Source organism: Boeremia exigua, assembly GCF_020726555.1.
Source record: "Boeremia exigua strain MPI-SDFR-AT-0100 chromosome Unknown C7974scaffold_16, whole genome shotgun sequence".
NCBI lineage: Eukaryota > Fungi > Ascomycota > Dothideomycetes > Pleosporales > Didymellaceae > Boeremia > Boeremia exigua.
Genome location: NW_025763533.1, coordinates 504,580 through 518,004, shown reverse-complemented (window position 1 = coordinate 518,004; position 13,425 = coordinate 504,580). Strand labels below are relative to the sequence as shown.

At 56.4% G+C, this 13,425-nt stretch overlaps 6 protein-coding genes across 6 annotated transcripts; 3 read left to right on the top strand and 3 right to left on the bottom strand.

Annotated features, from left to right (window-relative positions):
* Positions 1–701: 701 nt before the first annotated feature.
* Positions 702–1,403, bottom strand: C7974DRAFT_323973 (orotate phosphoribosyltransferase; the record flags this gene model as incomplete). Its single annotated transcript, XM_046138932.1, has 1 exon — positions 702–1,403. The coding sequence occupies one exon, from the start codon at positions 1,401–1,403 to the stop codon at positions 702–704; it is 702 nt and encodes a 233-aa protein (XP_045991006.1).
* A 164-nt stretch (positions 1,404–1,567) lies between these two features.
* C7974DRAFT_406741 (Tim17/Tim22/Tim23/Pmp24 family-domain-containing protein) lies at positions 1,568–3,011 on the top strand. Its single transcript, XM_046143168.1, has 3 exons — positions 1,568–1,752; positions 1,807–2,422; positions 2,474–3,011. Exons 1-3 carry the CDS (start codon positions 1,745–1,747, stop codon positions 2,513–2,515), a joined length of 666 nt encoding a protein of 221 aa, XP_045991005.1. The 5' UTR covers positions 1,568–1,744; the 3' UTR covers positions 2,516–3,011.
* On the bottom strand, positions 3,012–5,829 carry C7974DRAFT_370244 (methylenetetrahydrofolate reductase-domain-containing protein). The gene is made up of 3 exons (XM_046139963.1): positions 5,430–5,829; positions 4,642–5,378; positions 3,012–4,595 (listed from the first exon to the last, which is right to left on the bottom strand). The coding sequence occupies exons 1-3, from the start codon at positions 5,514–5,516 to the stop codon at positions 3,476–3,478; spliced, it is 1,944 nt and encodes a 647-aa protein (XP_045991004.1). The 5' UTR covers positions 5,517–5,829; the 3' UTR covers positions 3,012–3,475.
* A 166-nt stretch (positions 5,830–5,995) lies between these two features.
* Positions 5,996–7,259, top strand: C7974DRAFT_88610 (Triosephosphate isomerase). The gene has a single exon (XM_046147442.1). The coding sequence runs from the start codon at positions 6,241–6,243 to the stop codon at positions 7,006–7,008; it is 768 nt and encodes a 255-aa protein (XP_045991003.1). The 5' UTR covers positions 5,996–6,240; the 3' UTR covers positions 7,009–7,259.
* A 2,660-nt stretch (positions 7,260–9,919) lies between these two features.
* C7974DRAFT_323503 (uncharacterized protein) lies at positions 9,920–11,092 on the top strand (the record flags this gene model as incomplete). Its single annotated transcript, XM_046138906.1, has 5 exons — positions 9,920–9,968; positions 10,050–10,218; positions 10,275–10,419; positions 10,484–10,652; positions 10,755–11,092. The coding sequence occupies 5 exons, from the start codon at positions 9,920–9,922 to the stop codon at positions 11,090–11,092; spliced, it is 870 nt and encodes a 289-aa protein (XP_045991002.1).
* An 865-nt stretch (positions 11,093–11,957) lies between these two features.
* On the bottom strand, positions 11,958–13,235 carry C7974DRAFT_323730 (uncharacterized protein; the record flags this gene model as incomplete). The annotated part of the gene is made up of 1 exon (XM_046138920.1): positions 11,958–13,235. The coding sequence occupies one exon, from the start codon at positions 13,233–13,235 to the stop codon at positions 11,958–11,960; it is 1,278 nt and encodes a 425-aa protein (XP_045991001.1).
* Positions 13,236–13,425: the final 190 nt, after the last annotated feature.

Genomic DNA, 13,425 nt, shown 5'->3' with positions numbered 1-13,425 from the left:
ACCGGTAGGACAATGTCGGTTGTGCGGCGCAAGAGAAGTAAGGTATTGAGAAGCTGCGACGGTGCCGGCACCGTTACGAATCAAGATAGATATGGACTGGTAAACAACGAGCAAAACAACAAGGTAAACCTGCTAGAAGAGAAGATGCTACCGTGACCGCTCCAAGTCGGTGTTAGAGACAGGACATCCTGGCGCATCATTTGTTCAGGAGAGGCACTCGCCAAGAGGAGGCACTGCCGAATCAAGGAAGGAACTACGTCTAAACGCGAATACAGTGGATAACTGACCCCAGGCATTATAGCGCTCTGGACAAATGTGTCTCCGAGTGTGAGTCGCGCTCGAAGTAGGTATACATCTGAGGGGAAATGTCGCGGTTTGGGCGACGCGCCTTAGCGTGCTTTGAAACCGGCTCGCTTACGCTTGAGGAAATGCTTGAACCTGTTCCTCGCTCGGCATCACGATGCATGTCTACCAAAGCGTTTGACTTTGAGATCGACCGTACTCGATCTAGTCATCACTGCGCCTTCTATGTGACCGATGTAGTTGCAACGCTTGGTTTATCTTGTCTAACCTTTCTCCACCTCAATGCGCCATTGCTACACTTGACTTGCACGGGTTGTCATGTGAGCCTCCAACGTAACAGTCGTAAATCGTGTTTAAATGAGTGGGCTTCGGCCATGTTCCGATCGCGTCCTCTTCGCTTAGTCGCTGGCCTTGTACTTTGCCCTGTACTCATCCAGCCTCTTGATATCGTCGTCACTGCCTTGGGCCCGCAGGAACGCAACGATATCGTCCAATGTCAAGATGGAGAGCACGGGAATACCGTACTGCTTCCTGACTTCGCCGATAGCACTGGGTCCCGGCTTGCCATCATCATCGTTCTCGGTGGGGGTCTTCTCCTGCCTGTCGAACGCAACGATGATGCCGACCAGCTCGCCGCCTTCGCTCTTGATGATGTCGATGGCCTCCCTGATAGCAGTTCCGGCAGTGATGACGTCGTCAATGATAACAATCTTCTGGCCCTTGAGCGAGGCACCGACAATGTTGCCACCCTCGCCGTGAGTTTTGGCCTCCTTGCGGTTGAAGCTGTAGCTCTTCTTGCCGTACTTGGCAACGTCCAGATCCGCAAGCTTGTCGATGGTTGTGGCAGCGAGCGGGATGCCCTTGTAAGCTGGGCCGAAAAGGACGTCAAAGTCGAAAGAAGAGTCGGCATCGCCATGAGCCTTCATGGACTGGGCATATGCCAACGACATGGACCGCAGCAGATCAGCCCTGTGGAAGAGTCCCGCATTGAAAAAATAAGGCGAGACGCGCTTGGACTTGAGGGTGAAAGTGCCAAACTTCAGTGCGCCGGCAGAGACGCAAGTCTCGAGGAAGTTCTTTTTGTAATCTGGGAGGGCCATGTTGTACAACTCTCTTACGTATCTGTTGTGGTGGTGAGGTTCTCCAGTGCAGTTCTTCCTTTCCGACCTTCGGAATGGAGACAGACACTTCTCGAAAGTGGCAGGGATGCTTGCGCTAGCGCGATGATTGAACTTTTATGACCACCATACGCCAGCACCGCCGACGCCCGTAACCGAGTCGCCATCGCCCGCGCATCTGTGCTCCGTGTATCTCTATCTCTTAATATCGGTCGCTCCTCTCCTCTGGCATTTTTCGGCGTTAGGAGATACCCACGAGCTGATTGATCGCGCGGCGCAACTACAACCACATCCACATCACATCCCAGTCCGGCACCGTCATCATGGGCGTGTAAGTTCCACCGACATTTGACGTGCTCCTGCATGTGAACTCATGCATCTACAGTTGGGATCTCTTCACCGGCAAGAAGGCAACCGCGACCGACTCGCAATCGCCGCAAGAACCACACGACAACTTCTCTGCCTCGCCGGCGCCCTCCACACCCTTCGACCCTACCACCGCCATTCAAAGCCCTTCAGACTTCATCCTCGACCCGTCGCAATTACATCCCCTTGCCGGGCTGAACCAAGACACCCTTGATTACCTCTCGCTCGAGGAATCCGCGTCTGTAGACCACTCTGCGCTCCCCAGTCGCGGCTGGTCAGATGACCTCTGTTATGGCACCGGCGTCAGCTACCTGACCGCGCTCACCATCGGTGGCGCATGGGGACTATCCGAGGGATTGCAGAAGAACCCAGCCTCGATGCCGCCGCGATTGCGCATCAACGGCGTCCTGAACGCAGTCACAAGGCGCGGGCCTTTCCTGGGCAACAGCGCCGGCGTCATCGCGCTGGTCTACAACGGCACCAACAGTACCATCGGCGCCATCCGCGGCAAACACGACCCCACCAACAGCGTCGTCGCGGGCGCCATCTCCGGCGCCATCTTCAAGAGCACCAGAGGGACACGGCCAATGGCCATCAGCGCGGGCATCTGCGCAACCGTCGCAGGAACATGGGCCGTGAGTCTTCTCCACAACCAACCCGAGCACACATACTAATAACCGCGCCAGATCACACGAAAGGTCTTCTTCGAGCCCGCCCCCGACGCATAAACCCACGACCCCCCGCAAACCCTCAGCAGACGCCCCCAAGCTGCACCCTTTCTCGCCCGTTTCGCTTCGATATCCGACCTTTTTGCATCGCGTTTGCTCGCTCGGCGTCCTTCTCCCCCCTCTCCCCACGGGCCCTTGCGCCCCTGTACCATATACTTTGTGTCCACGGAGGAGTGCATGTTCGCTTAGACAGGAACGGGCGGTTGCCGGCTCCTTGGGTGCCAGCGCTTGTGCTGGCGTGTATTGTGTATTTATGTAAGACTCAGGGATGGCGCCGAATAATGCATATCGAAACATGTCAAACGAAACATACCGTGGCGTCTTTTTGTTGTGCGGTGATTGTGTGGTGATTATGAGCAGGCTCTGAGGCGGTTCTTCATGGCATTACATGTTGAGAGAAGTTCGAAGGCAGCCGCATGAAGACGAAGACGTGGATAGCTGGATATAGTCGCATCAGCTGGTGGCACAATTGGGCGACAAAGTCTATCGCAAGCCACGCTCGCACAATAAATAGTATTTCGATAACACAAAGCTTCGGGTTGGCCAGCTCCGTTGAGGGCACTGGCCGGGTATCTCAGAAAGCCATTCCTCCGCATATCGCTCCGCAGCTCGCAGCCGCTCTGTGCACGCCTTGCATACACATCCACCTCTCCACCCGTCCCCTTCCATTACGGTCATTATGGTCGTCAGGTTGAATAGACGCCTTCCAGATACTGTCATCTGCTTTTGAGCGTGTGATGCACATCCCATGTGCTAGTTTTTGGTCCCCTGGACCGCCGCCGGAATCCGTGAAATGATAGAACGCCATACTTATGAATACGCTTGTTGAGATGCGAGAGAAACATCGATGATAGAGTTAAAGATATCATGATGTCGTGACATAGGAAAGTCCAAACGCCATATACGTGCAGATCTTGCTGTGTTGAATGTAGAAAGATCGTAGTTACCTAAAAGGTTGGTTTAGTTGGAGACGGCGAGGTTTTTGACGCCGTTGGTGACCTCAAGGGCAGCTGCCTTCGCCGTCTCAAGGAGCGACTTCTCGTCTTTCTGGGCTTCGGGCTTCTCGCCGTTTGCAGCGCCGTTTGTACCATTGGCCTCTGCATGACCGTTGGTGATTCCGCTGTCAAGCTTTCTCTCCATGTTCTCGACCTTCAGGCCGTCAAAGATAGGGAAGATGCCGTTGGTGACGTGGAAATCGTTGTGGACGATGTTGAGAAGGTACCAGGTGTCCATCACCTCGCTGATTACGTATCTAGCAGGGCTGATGCTGGGATGGCAGTTGGCCCAGTCCTGACCAAGACGGTAGAATTCATCCTTCCAAGCGAGGAAACTGACTGTCTCGACGATAGTAGGCTGCACAATCTCTTTACCCGGGAACACACCCCAGGTAACGGCATTGGGTCCCTCGTTAGGAGCGTTTGTCTTGAGATCGCCGTGCTTGTTGACTGCGTAGTAAGTGAACTCAGGGTCGCGCTCAATGCGTGTAATGATCTCGGCGATGTATTCTGGAGAGACGAGAACCTCGAGGTAGGACTTTTGGTAAACGTAACCGTTGCGTGGACCCCATCCGAATGTTTTATCAGACGACTTAGCGCCGTTGACAGCAGGCTGCGAGTTGATGGTCAGGAAACCACGTCGGTTCAAGTCAGTGAGGTTCTGCTGGATTGCGTTGGCCTCCTCGGTGATGGCCTGTTCACTCCAAGGCAAGGACTCCAGGTCGCCTTGCATGTAGCGTACGAAAAGGTCTGAGATATCCTGGACTGAGGTGGGTGTGCCCCAGAGCTTGATGTTCTGCTCGTTTGTACCCTTCAAACCGACTCCGTAGGAATCTAGTTCACCAAAAGCAGGCGAACGAGAATCTCCCCATCGACCGTTAGGAAACTCGTCCCAGTCTTGTGTGCGAGCGACGTAAGAGCGGTTGCGATTGCGCCAGAAGATCGGACGTACGTTCTCGTCACGGCGGTTGAGGCCCAGGGATGGTCGCCATGGGAGTGGCTTCTCCAGAGGGGATTCGACGTCGGGCAGCAACTCGAGCTCTTCGAGAACCATGCGCGTAGCTTGAGCCAGGTTCATGGTGTAGCTGAATGGGTTAGCAAAGGCAATGTGAGGAGCAGAGCATTACGTACAAGTGCAAATGGAGGATGCCCGCGTCCACCAGCCTCCGGCACATCTCCGCAACGAGCTCACTTCCGACCTCACGGACTTGTACGTCGTCGTTCTTAATAGGTTCCAGTGCCTCAGTCCACTTAGCCGGGACCTTGCAGCGAGTCCAAGTCGCTCTGCGCAGGAACGCAGCGTGAGTGTGGATGGGCATGATACCAGGAACAATGGGCACGTCAATGCCCTTGGCCCGCACTTTCTCAACCCAGTCAAGGAAGACGTCCGTGTCGTAGAACATCTGGGTGACGACAAAAGTAGCGCCTGCGTCAATCTTCTCCTTCAAGTGATCGATGAGCTGGTCAACGTCGTCGTTGTCGTCGCACCCTTCGGCGTATGCCGCCACACCAATGTCGAAATGGTTGCCGTATCTGTCCTTGATGTATTTGACCAGATCTTTGGCGTAGCGGAAACCGCCCTGAGTCGCCTCCCACTTTTCTCTTTCACGCGGAGGATCGCCCCTCAGAGCGAGGATGTTGGTGCAGCCAGCCTGGTAAGCGTCGTTGAGGGCTTCGTCGAGCTTCGATCGCTCCATGTCGGTACACGTGAGGTGCATAAGTGTCTCGAGCCCGTACACGGTCTGGGCGACCTTGACCATCTCGGTGGTCAACTTGGAGTGGCGGCCACCTGCGCCCCAGGTGATGTCGATGAATTGAGGGCCGAAGCCGTGCATGCGGTCCATGCGGTCGTAGAGGTTTTGCACACCCTGCGCGTGTCAGCCATCATGCCCCTCGTACAGAGCAATGGTGTACCATACCTGGGCGGTCTTTGGGGGAAAGAACTCAAAGGAGAAGGTCGGCTTCCCTTCAGCCCGCGATCGGGCAAGCTTCTCGGAGATGTGCATGGTGGCGGTATGGAAGAACAATAAAACAACAAGAACAGCAGGACTTCAACAAAGTCTGTGAATGTTAGCACTTTTGAAGAGCGTGTCCCTCATGCAGGACCCCACGAGATGCGGGCTCTAAACTGACAAGGATGTGTGAACCCCGCAAGTGCAAAGTCGACAAACTATCCGAAGTATCGAGCGCGTGCCCAACGGTCTGCAAGCTCTCTATGCATATAGGCCGAAGCACAATATAGCAACTCGGGCGATTATGGGCGGTGTGTGCAAAGGTGTGTACGAGTCAATGATGTATCATGGGGAAGATTTTCTTGTGGATGCAAGAGCGATTGGAGTTTAGTGAGTCCGACTGCGGCATGCATGGAGCGGCGCCCTGCGGCCCTGCCAAGATCCGCACTGTGACGCGCATATGGCTGATCTGGCCCCAATGACACGCTGTTTGTTGCGACGCGTGCACCCGTGCCGACTCGGTGTTTGTGTCTCGTAACATGGGCAAACCGTCCCACCCCAGCTTCGACGGGTGTGGGGGACACCTGGCCAGTTGCTGCAGTCACCCACCCCACACTACCCCTCGCTGACCGAAGCGGCCTCACAGAGAATTACCCAAAGCAGTAACTCCGAAATCAAGGTCGCATCCATTGCGACTGAACATCTCCATGCGCAGCGTGCCTACTCCCCTTGATCTCCTACACCTCGCCCTGCTCTACACAATACCCTGCCGTTCGTCATGCCTCCCATCACGCGCCCCCGCCGCATTGTCGGCGTCTCGCTGAAAATGTACTTCGACCTGACCAGCACACTCTCCTACGTCCGTGGCGTTCTCCAACTGGACGGCGATGCCTGGAACGCAAACGTCGACCTCTTTGTTATCCCTGACTTTGTCTCGCTCACAGAGGCTCGGCGCATACTAGAGCCCTCGTCCATCATGCTCGGTGCACAGGACACGCATTGGGAAGACAGAGGTGCTTTTACAGGAGAAGTCAGCCCAGCAGTGCTGCGGCAAGCTGGCGCTAGGATCGTGGAGATCGGGCACGCAGAGCGAAGAGCGCTGTTTGGCGAGACAGACGAGACCGTTGCAAAGAAGGCTGGCGCAGCTGCGAGGAACGGGCTGATACCGCTGGTCTGCATCGGAGAGAAGACCCACCACAGCATAGCTTCAGCAGCTGTGGGTGCGGCGATACAAGAGTGCAAACGGCAGGTGACATCAGTGTTGGCCGCTGTGCCTGACGATCAAGAGGTCATATTGGCGTACGAGCCGGTCTGGGCAATCGGTGCAAAGGAGCCTGCAGACCCTGACCACGTTGTCAATGTTACCACGGAGCTTAGGAAGCTCGCAGCCGGCAGAACCGGTGTCACAAGAATCGTCTACGGCGGCAGCGCAGGGCCAGGCACGTTTGCAAAGATTGCCGAGGGTGTGGATGGACTGTTTCTCGGTCGGTTTGCTCATGACATCCAGAATCTCAAGAAGGTGATTGAAGAAGTCGGCGGAGCGTAGAGCAATCGGCCTACACGTATGAAGTCGGAGCCTGGAGGCATGGACGTGGAAATGATTTCACATCAGTCCGCCCGATGACCAAGCCGCGCTAAGACGACGAAATTGTAATCAACTGTGATTACTGAGTCTTTACCTTGGATGTATGTTCCCCTACATATGACTGACTGCGTGCCGTAGCTTGCACGTAGGTACACATCTGGGTGCGATTGAGGCTTGTCGTCGGGTATCAATGCTGTGCTCCTGCCCTAAAACTACCTGTCACCAACCCTACCATCGACATTTTACGAGCCAACACCAGTCACAACATGTGAGATCGGATTTCTCCACAACCATCTTTCGTCTTACCTATGTCCTGTCGAATACAGAGTCTTGAGCGCACATTCCACGCACCTGCCTTGTCCACAACTCTGTACTTAAGTTCGCCAGAGGTGCTGCACTAAATACACATCCCAACGATGTTTTCGACAATCAGTCTAGCAGCCTTCAACTGGTCTGTAAGATATGGATCCCACCACCTCGCATCGACTTTCAGAAGAGCAACTCAACATCTTTCGAACGTGGTCTGAACATTGCCAACCTCTCTATCCTGTTCTCCACAGACATACGGATATTAACACTCTCCTTTGGCAGGTACTCCAAGCCTGTGTCTCTATGCCGTTGAACTCGGACTGCATTGATAGTTATCAGTGCTAGGACAACAAGGAGCTGATCAACCATCACACCCCGAGCATTGCGATGCAGCACCCACCACGGGATGAGTCGTAGACAGCACGGACGTCGTCGTTGTGTGGTATCAAGTACTAACGTATACCATTATCGGTTGACCTCGAGACACATGTTGTGGTACTGTTCGCCAACTTCAACGTTTCCGTCTTTCGAGCTCTACGGAAGCACCGGATGTTTACTGTAGATTGCACGTGTGCTCTGGTAGCGCTTTAGCCCGATGTAAGTATTGAAACGTCCGAATTAAGATGAAGACGACGTACGAAAGTTCAGTCATCTGACGAATTTGGAGCTTGAGCTACAATGCTAGTACAAGACTCATCACGTCCGCTCAATATCGCCGTCCACGGATGCTCCGGGTCCTGACTGGGGAAGTCTACTGAGATCGACCATCAAGATATCGGCCAAGTGCAGATAGCCTTTTCGAGGAATCGCAAGCTGCGACTCAGCGATGTCGATCGTTCAGGAACGGAATGACGGGCAAGACGCGTGCCGAATTTCACGACCACAAGGTGTGAGAGACTGCATTCGAATAACACGCAGCACAAGGCGGCTCACTCAATCGTCATTATGCCCGTCCGCCTAACAGCCCTGGCTCGAGCCGTGAGATCCCTCACTGAGCTCTCGAAATAGTCCACCGCATTCGGCTAGACAAGCCACAAGCGGAACGCCTCCGGGTCACGTTGCCTGTCCACTCCCGAACCGCCGTCGGATGAGCGCAAATAATACGCAATCCGCTCTTCTGCATCAGACCACCATCGAGCGATGTTGTGCTCTGACAGCAAGCGGGGATCGCGCAGTCGCCTAGATTTGCACAGAAAACTCCATTCATGATTGGCTCCCTCGCGCCTGATCTGAATGCTGGCCATTCATTGTTTGACAACAAACGCTACTTCGCGCCATCAGCGAGTCGTCGAAAGTACCATTTGGCCGGACTAGTCGGAGCGCAGCCATGTCTTAGTGGTTTCGCAGCTCACCGATGCATTGACGATAATCGACTCATGCTTCGAGGAGCAGTGGAATTGAATGCTCTACATTATGAAATGAAGCACTCAATTGATGTTGGTTTTATCAAAATGCCTGCTCCGCGGATCCAACTCCGATCTGCGAGGTGACGCTGGACATAACCCCAGGTTTGGCAGCGCAAGTGCGGGTATAGTGCGCTTCCCCGCAAACTCAATCCCGGTAGGGACGGGCTGACGATCATCTAGGTCCAGAGCCGGCACCTCCACGAGATCCTCCAGTGTTTCGCGTGCTTTTATCTCCACTTTCTCCGCATAACCGGCTGTGTTCTCGTGGCTCACAATGCTACTGGCCACGTCAGAACGGACTACACCTGACCCGCGATCCAAGCTCTGCGCCTTTCCCATCACCACTCAATCGGTACTGGACGCCGAGATCCCATGTTGGCAAGAAGAACAGGTGCCCCAGCACGGCACATACCATGCGTCATCGACATCTTCTGTACGGGCTCAGCTGGATGCGAGCGCGGTTGAGCAAGATATTCTGCATCACCTGGGAGCAATACCTCCAACCGCAGTGAATCAAGATATCATGGACGTCTGAAGTTCTTTAAAGACCAAAGCACCTCAAATAGGAAGCCAGTGCATAAGAAAGCAGCCATTACTCCATCCGCACTAGTCAAACAGAACTCACCCTCTGCCAATACGGTGAGACAGGGTGCTGGTGCGGAGCCGCAGCGGTTGGCTGTGTGGTCTTCAGCACGCTTGATGGCATTCGGGCGGCAGCCTTCCCCAGCTATTGCTGCTGATCGCTTGCTTTCGTCCGGCTTTCACACTATCCTTGCATGGAAGCCGTGACTCTGCCTTTGAGTGTCGTTCATATATCGCCGTCAGCTAGCTCCACCCCTCCCACCTTATAAGTCCTATAACCCCCTGTCCTCATCTGAGCTGTCTCTATGTCCCATCAACACGATTCGGCTCTCACGACGGCTAACTGTAGCACCTGCAATCAATTCAACACTAAAGGCGCTGGTCTTTTCGGCAACGGCACTGGCATGACGTCTAACGCCCACGAGTCCGTCACCTCCAACAACAACCAGCACCTTGGAGCCACCTCAGGCCGGGGTGATAGCCACAACAACACCCACCTGGGCGCCACATCCGCCCGTGACGAGGAGACACTATCCGCGGGCTCCACCGCGCGCGCCGAGTCCAACGCCTACAGAATGAGCAACCACAACGGCGACCTCGAGAAGGACTTTTCGAACCGCAACGGTAAGGCTGGCCATCGCGTGGTTGTGAGCTCGTTTTCATTGATGTGATGTGTGATAGGCTACGGCTTCGCAAACGGCCCAGCCGGCCACCAGCACCTCGACAACAGCATGGACGAGGACCTCGCGCTGCGCCACATCCGCACCGCGGGCAGCATCTCCATCACGCCCGAGCTGTTCGAGAAGCTGTACCTGTCGCCCAAGAACGACGTCAAGGGCGAGCTGCGCAAGACGTTTGGCAACCCCACGCCGCTGTGAGTCACGAGATGTGTGTGTGTCACTTGGTTGGATTGTTTGCTGATTGCGGCAGTGCGCTCGTCGGCTTCCTCCTCTCTCTCACGCCGCTCAGCTGGACGCTGATGGGCTGGCGCGGCGCGGGAGGTAGCGGGTCCGCGAGTATCGGGTGGTACTTTTTCGCCGGCGGGCTGCTGATGGTGCTTGGTGGTGTTGGTGAAGTATGTGCCCCCAAATCCCCTCATCATATCTGTATAAGTGAATATTGGCTAACCCTCCCCGCAGTGGATCCTGGGCAACACCTTCCCCTTCGTCGTCTTCACCTCGTTCGGCGCCTTCTGGCTCGGCTACGGCGCCACGCTGGTCCCCGAGTACGGCGCGTACGGCAACTACGCGGATCCGGCGACGCAGGGCAGCACGGGGCTGGAGAGCGTGGGGTTTAATGTTGGGATTGGTGCGTAGTTTCCCTCTTTCCGCCTTCCCCTTCGCCTTCACGAACCATGCCACACTGCTCCCCACTGATATAAGTCTTCCCCGCTAACACCACATGCCCCAGCCTACTTCATGATCGCCATGGGCCTCCTCTGCACCGTCTACCTGATCTGCTCGCTCCGCACAAACCTCGTCTTCTTCCTCATCTTCTTCACCTTAATCCCCGCCTTCGGGCTGCTCGCAGGCACCTTCCTCAACCTGGCCCAAGGCAACGCCGCAGTCGCCGCAAAGTGCCAGGAAGCCGCGGGCGCGTTTGCGTTTGTTACGTGTCTGCTGGGGTGGTATATTTTCCTCGCGATTATGCTGGCGAGTGTGGATTTTCCGCTGTCGTTGCCGATTGTGGATCTCTCGGGGATGATTAAGGGGGCGAGTGAGAAGCAGAAGGTGGATCATATGGAGTAGGGGGCAGGGGGTGGGGGTTGGTTGGTTGAGCGCGGCGTTGGTGGGGGGAGGGGGGGGGGGGAGTGCAATGCAGGGCTTGATGATGGCGTGGTGCCTGTGTTGCCGGGGTAGTGAGTGTGTTTCCCGCCTCCTGGCTCCTTCTTTTTCTTCTCAAAATGTAGCTCGCTTGGGATGTATGTAATACCGCTTCTATTGCTGAGAAGACGACTTGGGCTGTACCGCTTTAATACATCATGTGTCTTTATCGCTGCTGTGCACTTGATGCCACCGCACGTATATCATGGCGTTTCTTCGTTGCACCTGGAACTCACTACGCGGTGAACATTGCCGCTACCGTGCACTCTTCTCTCCCCCTCTCCCCGCCATCTCTCGTCCGCACCCCCGTCCTCCCCCCAAATTCCGCCGCTCCGCCCTACGCACCGCCCTACGTACCGCCCTGCCATACCTTACGGGAGACGTGGCTCTTTGCACACCACGTGAGCCAGGGACTCTGTGGCTGAGGAGGGCGCGAGGTTTAGCGAGCCGTGGCCAGGCCGGAGTGAGTTTTGCTTCTACGTTTTCCCCTTCTCTGGGGAGGTTGTTATGCCGATGAGGGTAGCAGGTGCGGGTGCTCGGTTCGACGGGCCGCTGCCTGCCTGCGGCAGATGACGTGTTGCTGTGGTGGAGGAGTGGTGCCTGGAGTCTGCGGTGCGAGATGCAGGGTGCCTTCTGCGAGGCTAAGGGTTCGTGGTTGCACTGTGTTGAGCTTTGCGCGTGGTGCAGACGGGAGCTACTCGAGACTCGGGTTGGACGGCTGGAGGATGCCGGTGAATACGCGCTTACATATCAACACGCTTCATTGCGACACGCTCCATTTCTTATCGAATCACCAATCGTCTTCCATCGAGACGTTTGTGTCGTCTCCCCCGGCCTCGAGCTTGGCAATCTGCTTCTGCAGCTCTTTGAGGCGGCTCTCGATCTTCTTCAGCGCGTGGTACTGGCGCGGGCCCCCGTTCTCTTCCACCCGGCTCAGATAGCTGTGCGCTATATCCAGCTCTCGCTGGCAGTTTTTGAACTTGGTGATCTGCTCCTCAGCTGGAGCACTCGTATTGATCGGATACGCATCCCACTCGTCCACAGCGGTGGCGGACGTGTTGCCTACGATCAGGTCGCTGATCCACAGTGCGACGTTCCCGCGAAGCTGCAGCAGGCCGGCTTGCTTGTCGAACAGTGGCGATTTGACAAGGTCGCCGAGGCGCTCAGCAATCTCCATGGCGCGCGCAAGCTCTTCGACTTGGATGGCGTCCTCGCGGGACTGGGCGTCGGTGGTTCTCTTACCGTCCCCGCTGTCAATGGACATGCTCCTGGACCGCGACCGTGATTCTTCCACGCTCTGCTTCCGCGCGCGCCTGCTCTTCTCGCATACTTCCTGGATCCAGAGCGAGAACATGGCGGGGTAGAAGCTCCTCTGGTCAACAGCATGCGGTGCTTGCTTGCGGGTGGGGTGCTGGACGATGAGACGCTCGTAATACTCCCTTGCCAGCTCGAAGCCGTGCTCGCTAAAGGCATCGTCGTCGGGCGGCGTCCGACGAAGCAGCAGCTCAGCGCCAATGGCCCAGCGGCCGTGGTTGCGAAGATCCACCGTGTTGCCATGCGTGGCCTGAGTGCGCAGGATCATGCCCCATGCTCGACCAGCACGGTCGTAGTCGGCCTGCAACAGACACTTGTGCATAACAGTGGACAGCACGTTGAGGTGTGTTCTCCTCAGATTGCGTGCCTCATGGTTGGGGTCACGTGCGTTGACAGCATAGAGGCGCGCAGGCGGCTGCGCCAGTTCTTTCTGAATCTTAGCTGGTGCCAGATGCGACTTGGCCACCCTTGCAGGTGCGTGAGGAAACGGTGAGGGAGGGACTTGGTGGAGCTCGGCAGGGAATAGACCTGCGACACGTAGCTGAGCTAGCTCGGGCGCGGCAAATGAAGGGCGTGAATGCGCAGCTGGAGGGGACGAGCGCGGGTGGCCAGCATCGGAGCTGTCGCTGTCGTTGCTGTCGTTGTCGTCGCTGTCGTCGCCATGGTGCCTGTCCTTGCGCTTGGTGCGGTAGGGACGGGCGCGCAGCGAGGCCGAGTGGTGCTCGGGATGCAGCTGGTCGGCAAAGTGCTGCATGGCGGGTTTCAGGGCGGCGATATAGGCGGCGCTGCAATAGGCGCAACGGCGCGCATGGGGCCACGCACGCGCAACGGGCGGGCAAGCGTCGCTGGCTGGCAGCCGTGGAACCGTTTCGGCGATGCAGCGGCGCTGGGCGTGGTCTGGGTTGGGGCCGTGGGCGAGCTCGAGGCGGCTAGCGGCCGTGGCT